Here is a 22,213-nt window from a genome sequence, read left to right on the forward strand (position 1 = left end):
ACCAGCTGGGGAAAAGGGGGCTTTCTGAGCTTACTGAGCTCCTCTGCATCTCTGGATGTGGAGCAAACCCCACTTCCTGCTGCTGCCTTCTCCCCTGGCTGGGTGGCATTCGACACCATTCTGTCAGTCTGACAGAGGGGCAGCAGTGGCAGTCACTCAGGCTGGTGCCACCCTATCTTGGGGGTGTCTGCAGCTTGCCAGGTGTGAGTGGAAGCTAGAGTGAAGCTCCTGGCTCATTCTGTTGTCTGGGGCTTTCAAACAAAACAGGCAGGTGATTCTCCACCCCTAGGAACCTGCTGACCCCCTGGCATGGCCTCTTCTACCCATTTCTCCTGTGGTGCGGGGCACAGAGCTTAGAACAGGCCTGCAGGTGGAGTCTTCTAGAAAAGCAAAGCCTGCCTTTGATTTCTGTGCTTTCCCTCTTCCAGCTGATTGGGTGAGTGTTTTGCAGGATGAGAAGCTAATTTCCAGCTACTGGATCTGGCTTCTCCTGTGTGACAAGCAAGAAGCAGAAGCTGGTAGTTGTTGATTTCTTTGGGTTTTAAGCTGTTTCTCATTGACTTGCAGGCAGAGGTGCCAAGCCTGATGGTATAATTGGAAACCATTCCTGTTACTTATGCTTTATTGCTTGATCTTTTCAGTAACAGTTTGTTCTTGGTATGGTAATGTGAAAATGCAATTATTGTGGGAGCAACCTTTAAGGCAATAAGTCACTTTGTACTTCAGCTGCTATTTGAAAGGTCAGCCTTACTCTATGGTTGTGTCTTGCTAATTGGGGGAACTTAACCAAAGCCTTGACTAGCACTGGGATCAGATGATCTGCAAAGGTCTCTTCCAACCAAGTCTCTTCTGGCTTTTAAACTAGATGTTTTAGTCAATTGAATTTATGTCGGTCATTTCCTCCCCTACCAATCACAGAATGGTTTGGGTTGGAAAAGCCCTCTAAGATCATCCAGTCCAACCACTGACACACCACCACCATGGCCATCAAACCATGGCCCCAGGTGCCATGGCCACACCTTTCTTGAACACCTCCAGGGATGGGGGCTCCACCACCTCCCTGGGCATCCCGTTCCAATCCCTGACCACTCTTGCAGCAATGAAATTTTTCCTCACCTCCACCCTAATCCTCCCTTGGCACAATTTCAGGCCATTGCCTCTCCTCCTATCATCTGATGCTAGGGAGAAGAGATGGACCTGCATTCACTGCAACCTCTTTTCAGAACTGTGTGGAAAGGTTCTTTCCATGCCAAGGTACTTGTCCCTTTCCCCTGCATGTGCTAGAAGTCACAGGCCCTCAAGCTGGAACCCACACTCTGAACAACCTGCTGCACTGCCCCAGCATCTGGGCAACTGGCTTGGCCAAATAATGCTTCTCTGTCACTTCATGGCCACCACTTCCCAGGCTCCACAGTCATTGCACACTTTCTTCAGTTCCATTGCACTTTCTTGCTAGTAGGTGATGAAGTAGAGCATCTTGAATGCTGCTGCAGGAAGAAATGTGGTGTTGCTGTTGCTCACAGTGAACCATCATGTCCTCAGAGGAGAGGCAGCTTTGAGGAGCTGATACTGGGCCTGTGTTCATGTAGACTTTGAACAAATATCCCAAAATAGCTTCATGGGGCAGATGTGATCAGAAGTATTGAAGGGAGAGGAAAAATCCAAACTGGGGTAGGGAATTGAAGGGATTTGGCACCTTGCTATATCTCCATGCAAAGCAAGCAGTGGAAAGGAAGCACTCCACTGTCTTTGCTCTTAAACCTTGACTTATTTTCCTTTCCTGGGACCTTTTTGGTGAGAGAGCAAAAAGATCTCTGGGTTGGGTCAAATCGCTGTGCCTTGCTGTAGCTACCTTCAGGACTCTGTTCGTTTACTGTGTGTAAAATCTGTTCAGATCTGCTCAATATGCAGAAGCTTTCCGTTGGGAGTGACAAACAGAGCAAACAAAGATGGGAATCCGTGTATTAGGTATGCCTGGCAGTAGTCTGGCAGGCATTGAAGGCAGAGCTCAGTGATTTATCAGGCTTGTCAGAATTGTAACCAAATGAGGTGAAATTATTAGAAATAATTCCTTCTGTACTCAATTCCCCAGGCACTAACAGCAGGAATCCTAATCAGATACTGCATTTGGCTGTTTCCTACTGTAGCTTCAGCCTCTCACTGTCCTGCAGAAGGGCAGTCTGGTGAATGAGGCCATGCCAGTCCCTTCAGGAGAAAAGCCCTCAGTTGTGAATAAAGGCAGGGAAATCTGCAGTACCTTCTGATTGGCTCCATTGCACTTTCTTGTTGGGCTCAGTTTTGACATCTACAAGTGTGGTCACTTGTTTTGGGACAGCTCTGTAGCTGTTTCTCCATTTAATTTTCTAGGACAAAAATAAATCCCACTAAAGAGGGCAGGAGTGACTCAGTAATGTCAGAGCTCTGCACCTACCTAGTCATATCTTCCCAGACTATTTTGGTGAACTCCCTAAATGTCTCCACATGATACTTTGGATTGGTTGTGCTGCATGAGGAGAGATACTGAAAGGAGATTCCAGCAGGGTAATTACACAGAGGAAAGTAGATGTCCTCTGAGGACACCTCTAATTCCTACTTTGGAGAAAATTGTTCATCAGAAAGAAAATTTTCCCCATGAGAGCAGTTGGACATTGGAATCATCTCCCAAGGGAGCAGTGGATTCCCCTGCATTGGCCACTTTGAAGCCTCAGCTTCACAGGATGCTGGGCCAGCTCATTTCAACTGGACTGTTACCTAGAAAGGTTGAACCACATGGTCTTTGGGGTCCCTTGCAAGCTGGCATTCTGTGAAATGTTTGAAAGTTTGCAGTAACTCCAATTTTCCTGCTGTTGGATTGTTGTTCTTGATTCCCATGTGCATTAGTGTCCAGATCTCCTGGCTCTTGGTCACTTGGTGCAGCGTGGCCCAAGGGAGCATCAAGAAAGAGGATTTGTGGAACACACATGATGTTTCTTCTTGGAGGAAGATGATTTGTGGGACATGAATAATGCTTCCTTGGTTTTTTTACTCCCTGGAACAGCATGTTGAATAAAGACCATGAAAAGGGAGATGGAGTCCTCTTAAACTTGTATGATAACTTCTACAGTGAACTGCTCTTAGAATCATTCAGGGTGGAAGAGATCTCTAAGGTCATCAAGCCCAACCCATTCTACCCAACACCTCTGTGACCAGTAGACCAGGTTCTGAAGTACCACATCTATTCACTTAACACCTCCAGGGATGGGGGCTCCACCACCTCCTTGGGCAGCCTGTTCCAGTCCCTAACCACTCTTGCAGAAAAGAAATTTTTCCTCCTCTCTAACCTAAACCTCCTCTGGAGCAGCTTTGAGGCCTTTTCCACATCCAGTCATTAGTTGCTTGGGAAAAGAGGCTACGAGCAGCCTCACTGCAGCCTCCTTTCAGGGAGCTGTGGATAGCAATGATGTCTCTTTTCAGCTTCCTCTTCTTCAGGCTAAACAGCCCTAGTTCCCCCAGCCTCTCTTCTTAAGACCTATTCTCCAGATCCTTCAGCAGTCAGATGATGGGAAGAAGGGAGAGCTGTGAGTAAGCTCAGCTCCACGTTGGGTTGCTTGAAGAAGATCTGTTGTAGTGTTCCTCATTTTGTTCCCATCTGCACACAGAAGCTGGTGCTGTGCTGCAGTGGGCAAGCCCCTGCAGGCTTTCATTCATGCAGGGGAAGCTCTGAGCTGGGCTCCCAACGAAATAGCTGTTTGTGCCTTCATCCTGGCCCTCCTCCACATGTCTTCCTTCCCTTCTGCTGCTCCATCCTTCCTTCTGGAGTGCTTGCTGCTGTGAAGAGCAGCCGACCAAACCTCCTTGCAGAAGGGGATGGTTTGCTGCCAACCTTGTGTGGAAAAAAAAAAAACCATGTGGGCAGCTTCAAACTATTTCTGTTGCCAGTCCAACTGGTGCTGTGCAGTTCAGGCCACTTGCTGACTGTGGTTGTGCTCAGTAGCCACAGGGAGCGAGGGAATACCTTTGTGTGTCCTCTGGGTGGCTGTGGACCTGGTGCCTGGAATGCAGATGTTGGAGTGTGAGCAGGAAGGATCAGAATTGAGAATCTGAGAGGATTTGTCAGGGTTTTTTGATGGGAACAATGAGGAAGAGAAGCTTGGGTGATAAGGAGAGGTGTTGCTGCTGAGCATCAGTCTGTCCTTGAGGGCAGTGAAAAAACTGCTGAGCTACAGCTGCCAGGTTTGAGCTTTGGCCAATTTTTCATATTTTGCAAGGTTTTATTCCCTGGTGTTGTCTTACAGGAGAAGAAGCTGATCTGCAGGGAGTATAGGTTGTACACGGTGGGCAAAACAGGCAGACTGGAGTGGGAGTCAAACAGTTTGACTCTTGCTGTGCTGGAAGATGCCTGCCACTGGTGGGGCTTCTCCTCCTGAAGCAGATCTTCATTCTTCTGAGCACAGGCACAGAGAATCTACTGCCATGGAGGGAACAGGAGGGCTTGGGCCTGGGTTGTGGGACTGCTTTTTGCAATGCACAATGATGTTTCTTCAATTCCTCATGGTGTTTTGGACTCTTTGAGACTATTTACAAGGGCTTCTAGTGCTAGGAGGAGAGGGAATATATTGAAACTGGAAGAGGGGCGCTTGAGGCTGAAGATGAGGAAGAAATTCTTGACAGTGAGGGTGGGGAGAACCTGGAACAGGTTGGGATGCCCCTTCCCTGGAGGTGTTCCAGGCCAGGCTGGATGAGGCCTTGAACAACCTGGGCTAGTGGAAGGTGTCCCTGCCCATGGCATATGGGTTGAAACTGGATGATCTTCAAGGTCCTTTCCAAGCCAAACCATTCTGTGAATCTAGGGATATGTTCCCTTTCCAGCCTTGTGGCAGAGAAGGCAGGGAGAGGGCTGGTGGCTGCAGTGGGGTGCATGCTCTGCCACACTTGGCTGCTTTCCTACACTTCATCAGCTGCCAGCCAAGGCAGTTTTGCTGCCCCAGGCTTGGTCTATCATCATGAACTGGCAGATTTCAAGCTGGCTGTTGGTGCAGCTTCATGCTCACTTCCACATGGGCTTCCATTAAAAAGAAGGAACGGGATGCTTTGGTGGAAGCTGAAGTCTTTTCCCCACAGTGTGTCCCACTCAGAAATGTAGGTTTTGGTATGTGGCAGTGATCAGGTGGAGAGTCTGTGCTGGTTCCATCCCAGGGTATCAGCAGAACTGCCAGAAGCTTCTCCTGTGCCTTTTAGCAGCTGCTGTAGTGGAAGCGTGCAGTCCGTGCTCTGTGTTCAGAGAAGCCCTGAGCACTTCCAGCAACATGTTAAATAACTGGAGTTCTTGCAGCACAGCACCACTGGGGCAGCTCTGGAAAAGCACATCTGAAAAAGCTGGCTGCTGCTGTGCAGCACAGAGCCATTTTGAGCCTCTTCTGGACCTGGAGCCTTGTTGCTGGTTCCCCTCCTTGGAGGGAGGGCAGTTGGGGTTGGGTAGGGCACTGTGGAAACCCTGTGTTTCTGCCCTGGTTCTGTGGGGTGGGCTGCCTTCTGTCAAGGGGCTTTGTGGTGGTAATCAGCACCTGAGCTGCCCTCTGCAGTGGGGCTGGGTTTGGCTGTGAGGTCTGAGTGGGGAAATGCACAGACAGAAGCCCTTTGAGAGCAGTTAAGGGACAGGGCTAGCTCCTGGTGGGAGCTGGGGCTGCCTCAGCCAGTGCTCGGGTCCCTTGCAGGCACGGGGAGGAACGAAGCCAAGCTGACGAGGCTAATTGCTGGAAGTTGTGCTGACTGAGAAATGCTTTCTGGCAGGTTTAGCATAGCAAGGCTGAGGCATCTCTTGGTGGAGACTGGGGAAGTCGGTGGTTTCCCTCCTCTTCACCCCCCAGTGCAGCCTGCTGCCATGGAGCCCTTACCGTGCAGCAGCGCTAGGGCAGCTTTGCTTTTGGGAGATGTGTTTGGAATGCACAGATGGTCCTGAGGGATAGGAGGGTGGTCTGCTCTGTGATGGACCTGAAATGTTTGTCCTCTTTTTTCCTCTGAATCTGCATGGTTTAAGTTTGGCAGCTTCCTTGGCATGGACTACAGAGAAGCTGTTGTGGGTCATCCGAGGCCTGGCCTGATTGCAAGCAGTGAGAGTGTGTGTGCAGCTCTGAGAGAGCTGCTCTTGCATGGACAGACATCACACTGCTGGGAGGAAATCTGGGTGAAGGCAAGGCCCCACAGCACTCCTGCTGCTGCAGCTGGGCTGCTGCTGGCTTTGTCTGCTTGGGAGCTGTGATGTGGTGTTTCCATTGTTGGGCTGTGCTGATCTCCAGCCCTTAGAATAACAACTTGTTTCAGCTGGAAATGGATGGGTGTGCACACTTCTGAACTCCAAACTTCAACAAAGTGCATGGGGCCACTGAGAAGGAAGAGGTGAAAAATCTTCCAGAAAAAGCACTTTGGAGAAGTTGGGCCACCTTTAGTTTTGCTAAGCTGCTCTAAACTCCCTTCTCAAAGGATTAGTTAAGGGTCTTGATTTGTTACAACAAAGCCTGAGAGTGACAGAGGAATGGCTGCTTATTGAGCTGTGAAAGGAGAGCTCAGGATACTTCTTGAAGGCTGCAGGCAGCAAACATGCAGGGAAGCCCCCAGAAGTTAACCAGTGGCAGAGATAATAAATGAGCACTGGGATGTGAGGCTTGGCTCTCACAGACACAGCAGAATGGAAGTGTGGTGAATTTGTGCTGGGATCAGCTCGGGGGGTTATGCTTTCTAGAGGTTTCACTTTTGCCTTAGGTGTCATTTAAAAAGAGGGTGATTCAAAGTCCTAAATCAGTTGAGGTGGGCCTGGCAGTGTGGCAAGGCACAGGGAGCTCTTGTTTGAGGACCCACATGTTCACTCTGTCCTTGCAGTGAACAGACAAGGCAGAAGGCAGGTCCAGGGGAAGAGGAACGTCACCAACTGCGAGAGAAGGATTTTCTCCTTCTGGTGAGCTCACCTTCCTTAAACAAAGCTTAAGAGAGTCTTTAGTCCCTTGAAAGTAGGGCAGTGAGGAGCAGGGTGTCAGGGTGCACAGCAGGGTGCCTGGTGCTGTTGGAGCACTGCACATACTGCTCAGAGCTGCTGGGGGGCTGTCCAGGGTGTCCAAAATCCCTTGGTAGAATCACAGTTGCTTGATGTGCTTCCAATTTGCACACATTGAATGAGAAACCTGAAAAGGCTTCCACACAGCTGTGCTGCTCTCTGCTCCTCTTCTTCGTTGTGTTCTGCAGTTCTTGCCACTGGATCCATGACAGCTGTGGCATGTTTAGGGTCAGTCAGAGCCTGGTCCTGAGGGTGTGCTTTAAGTGCATGCTCATCCAGAGGGATTTAGAGTCCTTGAGCTGTCCTTCAGCAGGAGAGGTGGGAAAGTTCTACAAGGCCACTGAGGTTCTTGAGAAGTTTGCCTATGGTACAGTCTGGTGGAGAGTTGGCTGGGTGGGCAGGGGCTTTTGAGAGCTGCAGTGAGCACACTCTGCCTTCTGTGGCCCTGTGAGGGACTTGGTAAGGAGCTTAAGTGATGCTTACCTCTGGTACAGGGAAGAGTCTTAGGGGACTGCGGTTCTTGCTCAAGTGTGACACTGGTGCCAAGGGTGATGAGGGGCAGGGTGATTCTTGGAAGCTCAGTTGCATCATCTCTTCTCTTTGTGGTTGTTTTGTGTCCTCTTTACTGTGTGTCTGGTAGGCCTGTATGGGTTGGGAAGATGTGACAGGTTAGCTGCTAATGGCAGCAGAAATTGCCTGCGTAGGATCAGGCTGTCTGCTGGTATCCTTCAGTTGTCAGGGTGATTCTGCAGAAAGCTGCTTCCATTTTGGGGTTGTGACAGTATGGGAGCAACCTTTCTTAGAGGTGGGGTCTGTTTGTCAGGGGCTCTGGTGAATAGCAGGATGAGGGGCAATAGCTTTGAGCTTGAAGAGAGGAGATTTAGACTGGAGATGAGGAAGAAATTCTTGACGGTGAGGGTGGTGAGACACTGGAACAGGTTGCCCAGGGAGGCTGTGGATGCCCCCTCCCTGGAGGTGTTCAAGGCCAGGTTGGATGAGGCCTTGAGCAAGCTGGGCTGGTGGGAGGTGTCCCTGCCATGGCAGGAGCTTGGAACTGGATGATCTTTAAGGTCCCTTCCAAGCCAAACCATTCCATACTTCTGTGTAGACCACAACATCTGAGGGTTGGCCCAGAGCCATTAGCAATGTGATCTGTTGACACTGTCAAGGTTTTGCCTCTATGCTCAGTTCTTCCCAAGCCCATTCCAGAAGAGATGGTTTCTGTCAGGTGTTCCTGGTGAGCTGCTTCTGGGGCTTGGAGGGAGGGTGGAGGTGCATGGCTGTGGTCAAGGGCTTGCACAGGAAACCTGTCAGACGCTGGAAAGCTGTGAGCCTTTTTGTTGCCAATGTAGAAGCAGTGTGTTGGAGCTGAGCTTTCAGAGGCATGGTGGCACTTTGAGAGTGTTTTAGCAATTTCTTCTTTTGAGGGATTTTTGTAACCTGTTATCCATCTCACAGACCAAAAACTTGGTGGTTTGGTTTTTATTGGTTTTTTGGTTTTAATTATTTTTTCTCTCCCCACATAAATGTGGAACTGGGGCAGTGAACTTCAGAAGATGAGTTGGAGGTGGTGTTATTTTTATGTTGACATGGAATTTCTCTCAAATCAATGCAGCTGAACTCCAGTTAATGTAGCAATGTGCCTAATGGGGATGTGTGCCAAGGGTTTGGAATGAAGGTTGGAAATGGGGAGCAAAACACCCAACTGAAGGTGTTTTTCCTTGTAGGCTCACACCCTCCTTGTAGCTCTAGGTATCCATCTGCCTGTCTCTATTGTCTGTGGAGCTGGGGATGGAGAGGAGAGGATGCTGGTGTGAATACATCAGCACCTGTCTCGTCAGCAGCAGCTCGCTAACACTGCAGTACTAATGCAGGTGTCCCTGCAGCAGCAGCTCTGGAGGTGCCAGGCATGAGGACAGTGTTATGCCATTTCAGCAGCATGGGCTGGGACTCCTCTCACCCTTCTCCTCCCCCTTGTCATTTTTCCTTGCAGCAGCCAGAGAAATGTAGTGTGAGGTTGGTGGAATTAAATGAAAGGCGACACTGTCGAGACCCTGCAGCTGCTGGACTGCAGCTTTCTGCTGAACCGGGCATGTAGGTTTGGGGAGGGTCACTGCATGGCTGAAAGACAGCAGATCTGATTATGGATCCCAGATAACTGGAAGGGAAGAAACACTGCTGTAGGGCTGTATGTGTGCTGTAGTAGCTGGGGAGGATGAGGGCAAGCCACACAGCTTGTTCTGTTTCAAAATAGATTTGGAGAGGGGAAAAAAAACCCCAACCCAACAAAAACTGCAAAGCTGACATGGAGTGGGCAAAATGAGTTGCTTGGCTTCAGTGTGTGCTCTCCCTTGCTGGGAGCAGGAGGCTGATCTTTAGCTAAAGGAAATGGTTTCTTGTGTGATTATCCAGCAAACCACTTCTTTGACTTCACAGCTGTGTCATAGGAATGAGTGGTTGTGATGCTCTGGTTTGTCCCCCCAGAAACAGCAAGCGATGGCAGAGGCTGGCCTGCACCAGGGTCTTGATCAGGAATTTGAATGCAGTGAATGATTAATGCTGTGAGGGTCTGCATCTGGAGGTGGGGTGGTGGCTGCAGCAGAGATGTCAGCTGCAAACATTCAGCTTCAGGTGAAAAGGCAGAACCATTCACCTCCCTGGAGGGGTTCAAGGCCAGGGTGGGTGAGGCCTTGAGCAACCAGCTTTAGTTGAGAGATGTCCCTGCCCATGACCTGAAGGTTGGTGTAGATGACCTTTGAGGTCCCTTCCAACCTGAGCCATTCTATGAAGCCCCCTTGAGCATTTTGCTCTAAGACCCCCCATGATTTTGTGCCTCTCGAAAGGGAAAGCTGCCCCTAAAGGCTTTGACAGCCCTTTGAGGTTAAAACCACCACGGAGTTGCAAGGGGCTTTGCCTTGCCTGTTAGGTTTTGGATGCCTAAGTGAAAAATGGGTGCTTGAAATCCTTGTCCTGGTTTGCCACGTTCCAAATATATCCTGGCTTTGTTCTGCTTCACTCCTACCTCCCAAATCCCTTGATGCTCCCCGAATGTTTAGAGACAAGGCATTAAAACTACCGAGCAGTGTCGTGCAGAGCAAAACCGACTGGTTATTAGTCAGAGCTGGACTTTGTTCTCGCCCTGGGAATGTTGTTTATTTCCTCCTGTGTGTTCCAGTTGCAAGGTGAGAGTACAAAAGCTGCTATTTCTGTGTGGAGCAGGCTTGTAGGGGGAGAATTTCATGGAGCAGTCAGGGGAAAAGACTTTATAATAAAGAAATGCTCATGAAAACTGTATGGAAGATGGAGAGAGCCATAAAATATTTTGGGTTTGGTGTCTTGCACTAATTTGGAACAGTATCTCCAAGGCTGCAGGAAGTGATCAGCAGATGTCCAGTGGATCTAATCTGCAGTGAAGAATACCTGGGGACCATTTCTTGTACAAAAAGGAGCAGGAGAAAACCCTGATCTCAGGCTCCAGTGAAGTTTTCAGGCTTGTGTGTGATCTTCATCCAAAGATGTGTGTGCCAGCCAAGTGCCTGTCCAGTCCTGCATGGCCAGTTTGTGAGGTGGAAGTGCTGCAGGTCCAGTTCCAAAGCAATAAATGACAATGGCTCTGAGAACAGTCTGTTTCTTAGTGAGCTGAAGGGCAGGGACAGAAATAATAAGCTCTCTGCTGCTGGAAGTGAGGGAGTTAAAACTGTTCTGGAGCAAGAGCTGAGATTATCTTGGAGAGCTGTTAGAGTGGGAGTGTGGGTCAGGCTCTGCCTGCTCATGAGGAACCTGAGGAGCTCCTCAGGTACATCAAGATTCAGACTGCTCACCCTAACAGTGGAGAATTGGAAGCATCCTTGCTCTTTATCTTGTGACTTGTGGGTGTAGTGGGACTAAAGGTCATCCACTGCCCTGGTAGTGGTTGAGTGTTTGGTCTGAAGGTGGCTTGAAAAACCTTTGCTAAGTTTCATATTGTCTTCAAAAACCTTCTGCTGCTCTCCAGAAATGATGGAGCTCAGGAAAATTGGTTGTCAGAGTGCTTGCAAATTGGCACTGAGTCACAGAATCACAAAATGTTAGGGGTTGGAAGGGTCCTCCAGAGATCATCTAGTGCAACCCCCCTGCCAGAACAGGATCACCCTGGAGTCCTTCTGCAGCTCCTGAGAAATGATCCAAGAGAACTGGCAGTTGAGGGCTGTTGAGGTGAAATTGGCTCTGTGGCAGCAGCCACTGTTCCATGTGCTTCAGGTCCTTCAGAAGGGCTTTGTACTCAGTCCTGGTTCTCCTAGGATCCACTTGGCACCCTCTGGGTATCAAACACCAAACTCTAAATTTAGGGGGGCACTTGTAATCAGTGCCTAAGAAGAGGCCCAAGGCATGGGAGGCACCTGACAGAAGCTGAAAATAGGCTCCTGCATAGAAAGCATTTTATTATGAAAGGTGGTTTGGGGACTTGTAAAAGCATTGGGCTGAGCTGATGTGGTTCATCCCAAGTCTGCTTTAAGATGCTGTTTATGGAGCTTAAAAAAAAATAAAGGCTCCATCCTGCTATGTTAATGAGCAACTCTTGCTACTTCACAGCCTTCCAGAGCTGTTGTTTGCCACCCAACTGCTAGACACCAACACTGGATTTCACTGTTTGCTTGATGCTTTTCCAAGAAACGTTTACTACTATTTATTTATTTATTTGTGTAGCATGTCTTCATGTAGGGATTCAAGCTAGACAATGGGATGGTTCTCTTCTCCTCATCATCCATGGCTCAGGTGCAGCCAGGGCCTCGCAGTGCTTGCAGGAGGATCTTGCTGGGTGTTTGGTGCTGTCCAGGCTGCATCAAAAGCCAGCGTGGCCAGCAGATGGGAGAGAGGTGGTTCCACCACTCTTAACCTGGTGAGGCCCCAGCTGGAGTCCTGTGTCCAGCTCTGGGGCCCACAATACAAGAAGGACATGGAACTGTTAGAGTGGGTCCAGGGAAGGCCACAACAATGATCAGAGGGCTGAAGCAGCCCTTCCAGCCCAAACCATTCTGTGAATCTATGAATCTTCAGGCTGTAAAGACATGAGTCCTGCTGGATGGCAGTCTTGGGAAATTACAATGACACTTTTGCTCAGAAAAATCAGGACTGGGAACATGTGCTGAGGTCCTTGTAGCATGAGATGTCCTTGAGGTTTGGATCTGTGTACCTGGTAACACCACCCTTCTCTAAGCCATTTGGAATTTCTCATCTCAGCTCTGTTCATAGAATGGTTTGGGTTGGCAGGCACCTTAAAGCTCATCCAGTTCCAACCCCCTGCCATGGGCAGGGACACCTCCCACCAGCACAGGTTGCTCAAGGCCTCATTCAACCTGATCTGGAACACCTCCAGGGAAGGGGCATCCACAACCTCCCTGGGCAACCTGTTCCAGTGTCTCTCCACCCTCACTGTCAAGAATTTCTTCCTAATCTCCAGTCTCAATCAAGTCTAAATTCAGGGCACCAAAAGTAGGCTGTTGTACTTGGGAGCAGTCAGAACGTGGCTGTTCTGTTCCAGCATCTTTTGGATGCATCAAATAACAGCAGCAGTGATCATGGGCAAAGTAAACTTGGGCAAGTGCAGAACAAGAGGTTTTTACTGCAGGATGAGAGAGGAGGAGAAGTCTTGTAAAAGGCCTTCTGCTGGGGACTGTCTCAACAATTGGATTATGTCAGAGTATTGTTTGAGGGGAGAAATGCTGAGTGGGAAGGCAGATGAAATGCTCTGATATGTGAGGTGGGGTATCTGGGCACTGTTCTCTAAAGTTTCTTTAGTTAAGGGAAAGAAAATACCTCTGAGGGCCATTAAAGGAAAAGTCTATATACTTGGGCTGCTCCTGGGAATGCTGTGTCTGTGGGCTGGAGCTTCTGTGGAGTGGGCAGTGTTTGCTGGGAGAGGATCATAGCAGCTACACTTCTCCCAAGGTGCAGTTTGGGTCACCTCTGTTAGGCCTATCCTCACCAGTGTCAGATGTGTTGAACTGGCTGAAAAGCCAAGGCTGGAAAGCTGAAGCTAAAAGGCAGTTGGGGAGACCCCAGAGTGTAAGCGGAGGCTAGCTGGAAGGTTCTGCAGGCCACAGGTGGAACATTCTATCTCTGAAACTGAAGACCAGCTGTGTTTGATGTCAGCAAGTAGTCAGAATGGCTTCTTCAGTAAGTGAAGTTCTTAAGAGACTGCTCTGATATGGTTTAAATGACAGCAGACAATCTGAGGTGACTAATAAATACTAATAAGCAGAAATCAATTGTTTTCATTACATGAGGGGAGAGAGACCTCATTGCTCTCTACAGCTCCCTGAAAGGTTGCAGTGAGGAGGGGGTTGGTCTCTTCTCCCTAGTCTCAGGTGATAGAAGGAGAGGCAATGGCCTGAAATTGTGCCAGGGGAGGATTAGGTTGGAGATGAGAAAAAAATTCTTCGTGCAAGTGTGGTCAGGGATTGGAAGAGGCTGCCCAGGGAGGTGGTGGAGTCCCCATCCCTGGAGGTGTTCAAGAAATGGCCATGGATTGATGGCCATGGTGGTGTTGGGTTGATGGTTGGACTGGATGATCTCAGAGGGCTTTTCCAACCCAAACCATGCTGTGATCCTGTCTTCTAAACTTCATTGCAAGAGAAGCTTCCTCCTGCTGGCCTGGCTTGTCTTGGTGCTGTGCTGTTTGGAGGTGGGTTCCTTTTTCTCCTCGTTCTCCAGGTGTTCTGGTCTGGGATTCTCTAATCATATCCTGCTCGTATGCTGGGAGGAAAATGGGAAGAATTTTCCATTTGGAACTTGAACTGAATAAAAGACCTAATTTGAGGGGAGAGGATGTGAGTAGGGAGAGGCATTTTCCTATTTTGCCTTTTTTCTTAGTAAATATTTCCTAGTGTTGGGAAGAGCTGCGACCAGCTGTTAAATATTTCACTCGGAGCAGATTTTTTCAGTCAGTCTCAGTAGCAGAGATTTTTGCTTGAGCTGGGTGAGCCAAGAACCCTTCCAACTGCTCAGTGGTTTGCCTCTCCAGTGGTGAAATCTGTCGCTTGGCTCCTGAGCAGCAGAGGAGTTCCTGTCTCTTGCTGCAGAAGGAGACAAATGGCAAGTCCTCAGATGAACCAAAACTGAGGATGCAGTGCTGACAGTGACTGGTGAAGGACTCTGGTGAGGCAGCAGTGAGCTGCTCCTCAGGACTGGGGAGGAAGCTGGGAGTTGCCTTCACCAGTCTGCCAAACTGGAAAGCTGCAGCCTCTGTGAGTATCAGTTGGTAAATGCAGAGCTGAGGAGCAGCATGCTTGCTGCAGAGCTGGCCCCTTCTTGGCACTTAGAACATCAGAGCCACTTCTGTCACCTCTTCAGCCTGCTGTGTTCCCAGGACTGAAGGAGGAAGAAGAGACCTCCAAGGAGTGGAAGGAGGCTTCAACACTGCCCTTGACATGTATGCTTGAGCATTGCCAAAAGTTCTCTGGCAGGGGCTGCTTCTCAGTGCTGTGGTTGGAATGCTGAATTGCAATCATTTTGGTAGTTCTCAGCCCACCTCCTCACACACAGTGCCTGGATTCAAGCTGGGTGCTAGCACCAGCTCCTAGTAAGCTCTGAGAGAAGGAGCAGTTGTGTGAGCTCTTCACTTGTGACCAGAGGATGGAGGGAGACCTTTCAGGAGTCCTGAGAGTCCTTGCTCTTGTGGTCTGACTGCCCACTTAGACTCTTGGGGCATTTATCTGCAGGAATCTGAACTTGTGATGCGCATGAGACTGCTTTAAAGTTTGGAGCCCCAGATGACTCTGCAGAATCCCATGCATTGTGTTTGGCTGAGCTGGCTTCCATCTGCAAGTGGATGGCTGCTGTCCCACAGTCGGCAGCTGCTTTTATCCAGAGCTGAGTGAAGGTTCTGATCATCTCCTAGGGGTGGCTGGCATGTCTGGTTTGCTTCTCTAGCAGAATTTGGTTTAGATGCATTCTGATTTTGGATTGGGGTTGGTGGTTTTTGTTTCTTTGTGTTTTGAAGGTGTGGATTTTTGAGGGTGTTGAATTTTTCATTTTAAGCTTGGTCTTTATAGTCTAGGAAATGGCTTGGTGGCTGCTTCCTAGCCTTAGGGATGTGTTCATGGAGCTCTCAGAGGAGTGGCCTCTCTAAACCACTTGGCTCAGTCCCCTTTTATCAGGCAGTAAAACACAGCTGGATGCTGGGGGATTTCCTCTCTGATCTCTGCTTTAAGTTCTGAATGCTTCACAGGCAGAACAAATGGAGAGGGCAGCAAAGTAGCATCTGGAGAAGTTGGAGCACTCAGCACCTGTTGGGTTGCATATTCTGGGGGAAGTGTTTCCTTGAGAAAAGTTCTGTGAACCCCTTGTGCTTTGCAGTTGGGGTGACTAGGTCTGGAACATGCTGCTGGGCTTTGTGTTGGGTTTTATTTAATGTTGGGCTGGGAAACACCAGACTTGAAAGAAGTGAGATAGAGGAGAGATTCTTTTCTGCAAGCCAGAAGCAAGCAGCTGACACTGAACAGTGATGCTTAGGTTTTCTGGTTTGTGTACTAGCAGAGCTTAATGCCACTGGAGGGCAGGTGACTGGTTGTGTGCAACAGAATAATTCTGTCTTTGTTTAGTGTATCTTTCTTACTTGGGGGAGGAAAAAGCCAACCCAACACCCCTGCAGAGAAACTCATGGCGGCTGCTACCTATAGGCCTGAAGGAGTGATGTCTGTGTTTCCAGCTTGCCCCCTCTGTGTTAAGCTGGACTTGAAACTTGCAGAGTGCAGTGTGGAGGTGTGAAGTCAGCCTGGAACCTTTCCTAGTCTGGTTCGTGGCTATGGTCACAGAGCAGGTGGGTGAGGTGGGCTGGGGCTTTGGAACACCTCCTGCAGCATTGCCCTGCTGAGCCAATGGAAGGTACTTTGGCTAACAAAGCACTGGCAAGGCAAATACTGGAGTGCTAACTGCCACTGCTTCTGGTGTTTCACTCTGCTTCAGTCAGGGACGTGGTTCTGGAACCAGCTCTGTTGTGTTTCAGGTGGAATCCTTCATCTTGGATCAGGATGATCTCGAAAACCCCATGTTGGAAACTGCTTCTAAACTGCTGCTGTCAAGTACTGCCGATGGTGCTGACCTGAGAACAGTGGATCCAGAAACCCAGGCAAGATTAGAAGCTTTGCTTGAAGCTGCAGGTAAGTACCTGTGTCCCGTAGGGTTTAACCCCAGCGCCCGTGCGGGACCTGCTTGCGTAAGTCTAATCCATGCCAGCATGGTACAGACACAGAACGTGAGGCAGTGTGAGCTTGGCAGGGCTGTGTGAGGCAGGGAGGAGGAAGAGGTTTGTTAAAGCACTCCAGAGCTAGGAAGGTCAGAGCTCCAGTGAAGGCCATGCTTCCAGTGCTGCATTTCTAACAGCCTGACTACAGACTGACCCCCGACCACAGCTTGCAGCCTTACAGCAGCCCCCAAATTTGTTTAGGCTGTGTTCTGTAGCAGTTACTTGCATGAAAAACTTTACCAGTTGCTGAGATTCAGTAGCTGTCATCGGAAACTGGTGGCTTTCATTCATGCCCAGCCCATCTGAGTGCTGCTTTGCCAGGGGCGCTGTCAACACCTAATCCTTTCTAGGGGAGCTGCGCTGCACTGTGTTTGCCGCCTTTGTGCCAGCAGATCTCAGAGGCTCACTTCCAACTTCTCTTCTCTCCTCTGGCACACCCCTGGACCAAAAGGAATAGGCAAGCTGTCCACAGCTGATGGTAAAGCCTTTGCAGACCCCGAGGTGCTCCGCAGGCTGACGTCGTCGGTCAGCTGCGCGTTGGATGAAGCTGCTGCGGCGCTGACCCGGATGAGAGCGGAGAGCACGGCCAGCGCGGGGCAGACGGACAAGTAAGCAGCTTCTCTGCCCAGCCTCTCCCACTCCTCTGCTGATTCTAGGAGCAGTTCTTCTGGTTTCCCTTCTGCTTACAGCATGCAGAAAGTCTTGCTCAAGTGGAATCAGTGCCAGGTTGTTGCCTGTGATTCTCCTGCTCGGTGTTCCTGGGCTGTCAGGTGTTGCAGTGGGGAGTGTATAGTGGTGGACAAGTTCTGCATGGGACAGCAATGTGCCATTGTGGCCAAGGAGGCCAATGGGATCCTGGGCTGCATTCAGAGGAGTGTGGCCAGCAGATCCAGGGAGGTTCTCCTCCCCCTCTACTCTGCCCTGCTGAGACCTCACCTGGAATCTTGCATCCAGTTCTGGGCTCCCCAGGTCAAGAGGGAGAGGGATCTGCTGGAGATAGTCCAAAGGACAGCTACCAGGATGCTGAAGGGACTGGAGCACTGCCCCATGAGGAGAGGCTGAGAAGGCCTGGGGGTGGTTAGTCTGGAGAAAAGAAGTCTGAGAGGAGATTTAATAAATGTTTATCAATATCTCAGGGCTGGGGCTCTGCTCACTTGCACCTTGTGACAGGACAAGGGGCAATGGGTAGAAACTCCAGCACAGGAGGTTCCACCTCAACATGAGGAGGAACTTCTTCACTGGAAGGCTCACAGAGCACTGGAGCAGGCTGCCCAGAGAGGTTGTGGAGTCTCCTTCTCTGGAGACTTTCCAGACCCATCTGGATACATTCCTGTGTGACCTGTGCTAGATTCTATTGTCCTGCTCTGGTAGGGGGGTTGGACTTGATGGTCCTTTGAGGTCCCTTCCAACCTCTAACTTCCTATGATCCTATGAAGCAGTTAATGCTGCTCAGAGTTCAGAAACCATGCTCCCAAGGATTTCCACTTGGCCAACTATAGAGGCAGTGTCTGAGCTCTCAAATGCTGTGGGCCTTAGAACAGGGGAGACACTGGACCAGGTTGCCCAGGGAGGCTGTGGATGCCCCCTCCCTGGAGGTGTTCAAGGCCAGGCTGGATGAGGCCTTGAGCAACCTGGGCTAGTGGAAAGTGCCCCTTGCCCATGGAGTAGATGATCTCTAAGGTCCCTTCCAACCCAAAGCATTCTCTGACTCTATGATGATGTAGACTGTGGTAACCTAAATGGTCATCCTGGAGGTGTTGTGAACTTGTGTCAGAGCCAAGCTCCAGCAGGGACTGAGCACACACAGGGCCCAGTTTGGGGATGAGTTAGGTGGAAATCCTCGTGTGACAATGGCACCTCTTCAATTAGCACTTCTCCAGCTTCTGTTTCCCTTCTGGCTGCCTGCATCCTCGCAGCACGTTAGGTTTCCACTCTGGGTGTAGGAGCAGCCTCCCAAGCATGCTGCATTTGTCACCTGTGACACTCTCTCTGTCCCTCCAGCCGCAGCTTGGCAGAGGCCTGCTCGGAAGGAGATGTGAACGCTGTGCGCAAGCTGCTGATCGAAGGACGGAGCGTCAACGAGCACACAGAGGAGGGGGAGAGCCTCCTTTGCTTGGCCTGCTCAGCAGGGTATTATGAGCTTGCACAGGTTGGTTTCCTTCTCTGTCTGTGTGTATTGTACAAAAATGGGACTCCAGAAGAACATTGGTCCCCGTGAGCACAGTCAGACGTTGGAATCGTCTCCCAGGGGAAGCAGTGGGGTCCCCTGCATTGGCCCAGCACACTTTGACTGTGTCCAGTTCAGGGCCTCTCAGTTTCAGAAAGATGTTGAGTTGCTTGAACGTGTCCAAAGAAGGGCAGCAAGGCTGGTGAGGAGTCTGGAGCACAACCCTATGAGGAGAGGCTGAGGGAGCTGGGGGTGTTTAGCCTGGAGAGGAGGATGCTCAGGGGAGACCTCATTGCTGTCTACAACTACCTGAAGGGAGGTTGTAGCCAGGTGGGGGTTGGTCTCTTCTCCCAGGCAACCAGTGACAGAAGGAGAGGACACAGTCTCAAGCTGTGCCAGGGCAGGTTTAGGCTGGATGTTAGGAAGAAATTCTTCACAGAAAGAGAGATTGGCCACTGGGATGGGCTGCCCAAGGAGGTGGTGGAGTCACCATCCCTGGAAGTGTTTAAAATAAGACTGGATGAGGAACTTGGTGCCATGGTTTAGTTGATCAGATGATGCTGGGTGATTGGTTGGACTTGGTGATCTCTGAGGTCTTTTCCAAACTGCTTAATTCTGTGATACTGTAACTTAACCTAGAAAGGTTTGACCAGATGGTCCTTGGGATCCCTTCCAACCTGGCACTCTGGGATTCTATGAAAAAATCAGTGTTGAGCTGATGTGTCCCAGGCTTGCTCACCTGGGAGGTAACAGAACGTGGCAGTTAACTGAGTCTTTGTGCTTCCCATCTCCAAGTGTTTCTGCCACAGACCTGTGTGTGGGGGAAGGTGGGGGCTCTGTGTGGCATTCCAACCATCTCTGCACAGGCTGGTTTGTCACTTGTCAGCACTGTTGCTCACCCTTCTGTTGGCAGGTTCTGCTGGCAATGCATGCTAATGTGGAGGACCGTGGCATTAAAGGAGACATCACACCTTTAATGGCTGCTGCTAATGGGGGACATGTCAAAATTGTCAAGCTGCTGCTAGCTCATGGTGCTGATGTCAATGCACAGTCATCCACAGGTAAGCCAGCGTGGGGCAGCTGCTGGGACTTAGTGTGCAGGAAACCAGCTGGGAATTTGGGAAGAAGGGCTCTGCAAGCACTACTGAAAGCTTCCAACCTGAGGCATTCTGTGGTGTCTCCCTCCTTTTGTTTTTCTCCCCTCTTAGCTGTGGCAGCTGGGTGGGTACTTGTGTTGATGTGACCAAATTGGGACATTGTTTTCCTTTGCGTGGCCTTGAAGTGGAGAAATTGTCTGTAGTCAGCAGTCCCTGACTGGTGGAGTGCTGCCCCTGAGTGATGAGGGAAGTTGGGATGCCAGGAGTCCCTTTATTTTTATTCTTGTTCTGAGCAGTTCTGCTTTGCCCTTGAACTTCTCTGGAGGTGTCTTTCATGAAGGCAGCTTCTTTGTTCTGCTCAGATCCATGTTTCTGTGGTGTTGCCATGGAGGTTGTTTTCCTCTCCTTGTAAAGACTGGAGGCATTTTGGATCTAACCCTTTTTGGGTGTTCAGGGCCTGCTTCAGCAGCTCATTCTGCTCCTTGCTTTCAGCCTTACAGCACAGCCCTGCTGCTAAACAGGAAAAAGGATGGGTTTGGGGATGGAAGCTGGGATTAGCTGGGGTGGAAACGGGAACAGAAGTGCAGCAATGCAGTCACCAGGCACATGGAGCTCTTGTGTCTCTTAGCACTGAGCTACTTGGTGCATAGCTCTCTGGTTCCTCCCCTCTCCCTGCAGTTCTTGGTCTGTAGCCTGAAACAAGCCTGTTCATGAGGTAGCCAGGTAAAAGGGATGAGATGAGGAGAGGCTGAGACACCTGGGGCTGCTTAGACTGGAGAAGAGGAGGCTGAAAGGGAATCTTACCAACTTCTATAAGTACCTGAGGGGTGGCTGAAGGGGCCAGGCTCTTTTTGGTGGTGTCCTGTGATAGGACAGGGGGCAATGGACACAAACTGGAACCCAGGAAGTTCCACCTCAACATGAGGAGAAACTTCTTCAGTGTGAAGGTGCTGGAGGCCTGGAGCAGGCTGCACAGAGAGGTTGTGGAGTCTCCTTCTCTGGAGACATTCAAGCCCCATCTGGATGTGTCCCTGTGTGGCCTGCCCTAGGTGACCCTGCTTTGACAGAAGACTTGGACTCTCTCTCCAGAGGTCCCTTCCAACCCCCCCCCCCCCATTCAATGGGGTAGTGCAGGAGCTGAAGCACCCAGTGCAGGAATGCTCACCAAATACTCTTCTCACCCCTTCTTCTCTTCTGCCTTTAGGCAACACAGCCCTGACCTATGCCTGTGCTGGAGGCTACGTGGATGTTGTGAAGGTCCTGCTGGAGTCAGGTGCTAGCATTGAGGACCACAATGAGAATGGTCACACTCCTCTGATGGAGGCAGGAAGTGCTGGGCACGTGGAGGTGGCCAGAGTGCTGCTGGAGAACGGAGCAGGCATCAACACCCATTCCAACGAGTTCAAGGAGAGTGCCCTGACGCTGGCCTGCTACAAAGGTACAGCTGCACGGGCTGCTCACACCTCTGGGACAAGGCTTTCAGACAGGGAGCTGTCCTGCTTTGCTCTCCAGCACAGAAGGAACTGAAAAGCTAGAAACAGAGGCATTTCTGCTGCTTCTGTCCTGGTTGGGATAGCACACAGCACGTATGCACCAAGTGTGAGAGGCTGCAGAGTGTGGGGACAGCAAATGGCAGCATAACAGACTTCTAGCCAGGCCTTTATGATGCTTCTGAAGGTTTTTCTGTGCTCTGCTCAATGAGTTTTGAGGAAATAGCATCCTTCAGCATGGAGTGAGTGTGGGAAGCTTCCTGTAGTGCAACTGGATTTTACAAGATGCATCTGCTTAGGTTTAGAAGGTTGGAGCCAGGAGGGAGTTGGTCTTTTCTTATGTGCAGCAAGTGACAGGACAAGAGGAAACAGCCTCAGGTTGTGCCAGGATAAGGTTCAGGATGGATGTGAGAAACAATTTCTTCCCAGCAAGAATTGTCAGGCTCTGGAAGAGGCTGCCCAGGGAGGTGGTGGAGTCCCCATCCCTGGAGGGATTTCAGAGGTGTGGATGTGGTGCTGAGGGATGTGGTTCAGTGGCAGTGGCTCAGCAGCAGTTACTGGGACTGTGAGCTCTGGGTGAATGGTTGGGTTTGATGATTTCAGAGGTCTCTTCCAACCTCAACAGTTCCATGGTTCTATGAAATTACTCATATTTAAAGGAGTTAGACTTGGAAAATATGCAGGATCTAAGGTCTTGCCTTTTAGGTGTCAGTTCTCTCCAAGAGCTGTTGGATGGCCTTCTCTTGGGAGGATTCCTGTGGATGGCTCAGTTCCTACAGGCATGCTCAGGAGTGTGATGGTCTCTCTGCTTCATATGGTGGTCTGAGAGTCACTGAGCTCAGGCACTGCTTAGAAACCCAGGAGCTCTAAATCCTCAAAACCAAGCGAGTTGAAGGGGAAACCAACACAACCCCCAGCATTCTGTTGATGGAAAACATCTGGTGTCCTTGCACAGAATAAATCACCTGGGTGAGGCTCCTGCAGTGTGTACTGTTGGACTTTGAAGGCACCTGAAGGAACAGGTCCTGCAGGCACCAAGTGGTTTGGATTGTACCTGTAGTAACTACACTGTTAGCAGTCTGTGTGCATTGCATGTGTAGTCATGAGCACAACTTTTCACAGGGTTTCGTGGTGGTTGTTTTTTCTCTTGCCTTCATTATGTGCACCAGACTCTATCTGTGACTTGGGAGATGCCCTTTGCAAGGT

At 50.2% G+C, this 22,213-nt stretch overlaps 1 protein-coding gene across 1 annotated transcript in view; it reads left to right on the plus strand.

Moving 5' to 3' along the window:
- Positions 1-22,213, plus strand: part of ANKRD17 (ankyrin repeat domain 17) — an 80,683-nt gene that overhangs the window by 23,631 nt on the left and 34,839 nt on the right. The window contains exons 2-6 of the mRNA XM_054392208.1: positions 16,014-16,167; positions 16,705-16,861; positions 18,255-18,402; positions 19,334-19,481; positions 20,722-20,955. Of these exons, the coding sequence (XP_054248183.1) occupies positions 16,014-16,167; positions 16,705-16,861; positions 18,255-18,402; positions 19,334-19,481; positions 20,722-20,955 (841 nt within the window). The remainder of the gene's footprint in view (positions 1-16,013; positions 16,168-16,704; positions 16,862-18,254; positions 18,403-19,333; positions 19,482-20,721; positions 20,956-22,213) is intronic.

The sequence above is a fragment of the Indicator indicator genome, chromosome 25, assembly GCF_027791375.1.
Source record: "Indicator indicator isolate 239-I01 chromosome 25, UM_Iind_1.1, whole genome shotgun sequence".
Lineage (NCBI taxonomy): Eukaryota > Metazoa > Chordata > Aves > Piciformes > Indicatoridae > Indicator > Indicator indicator.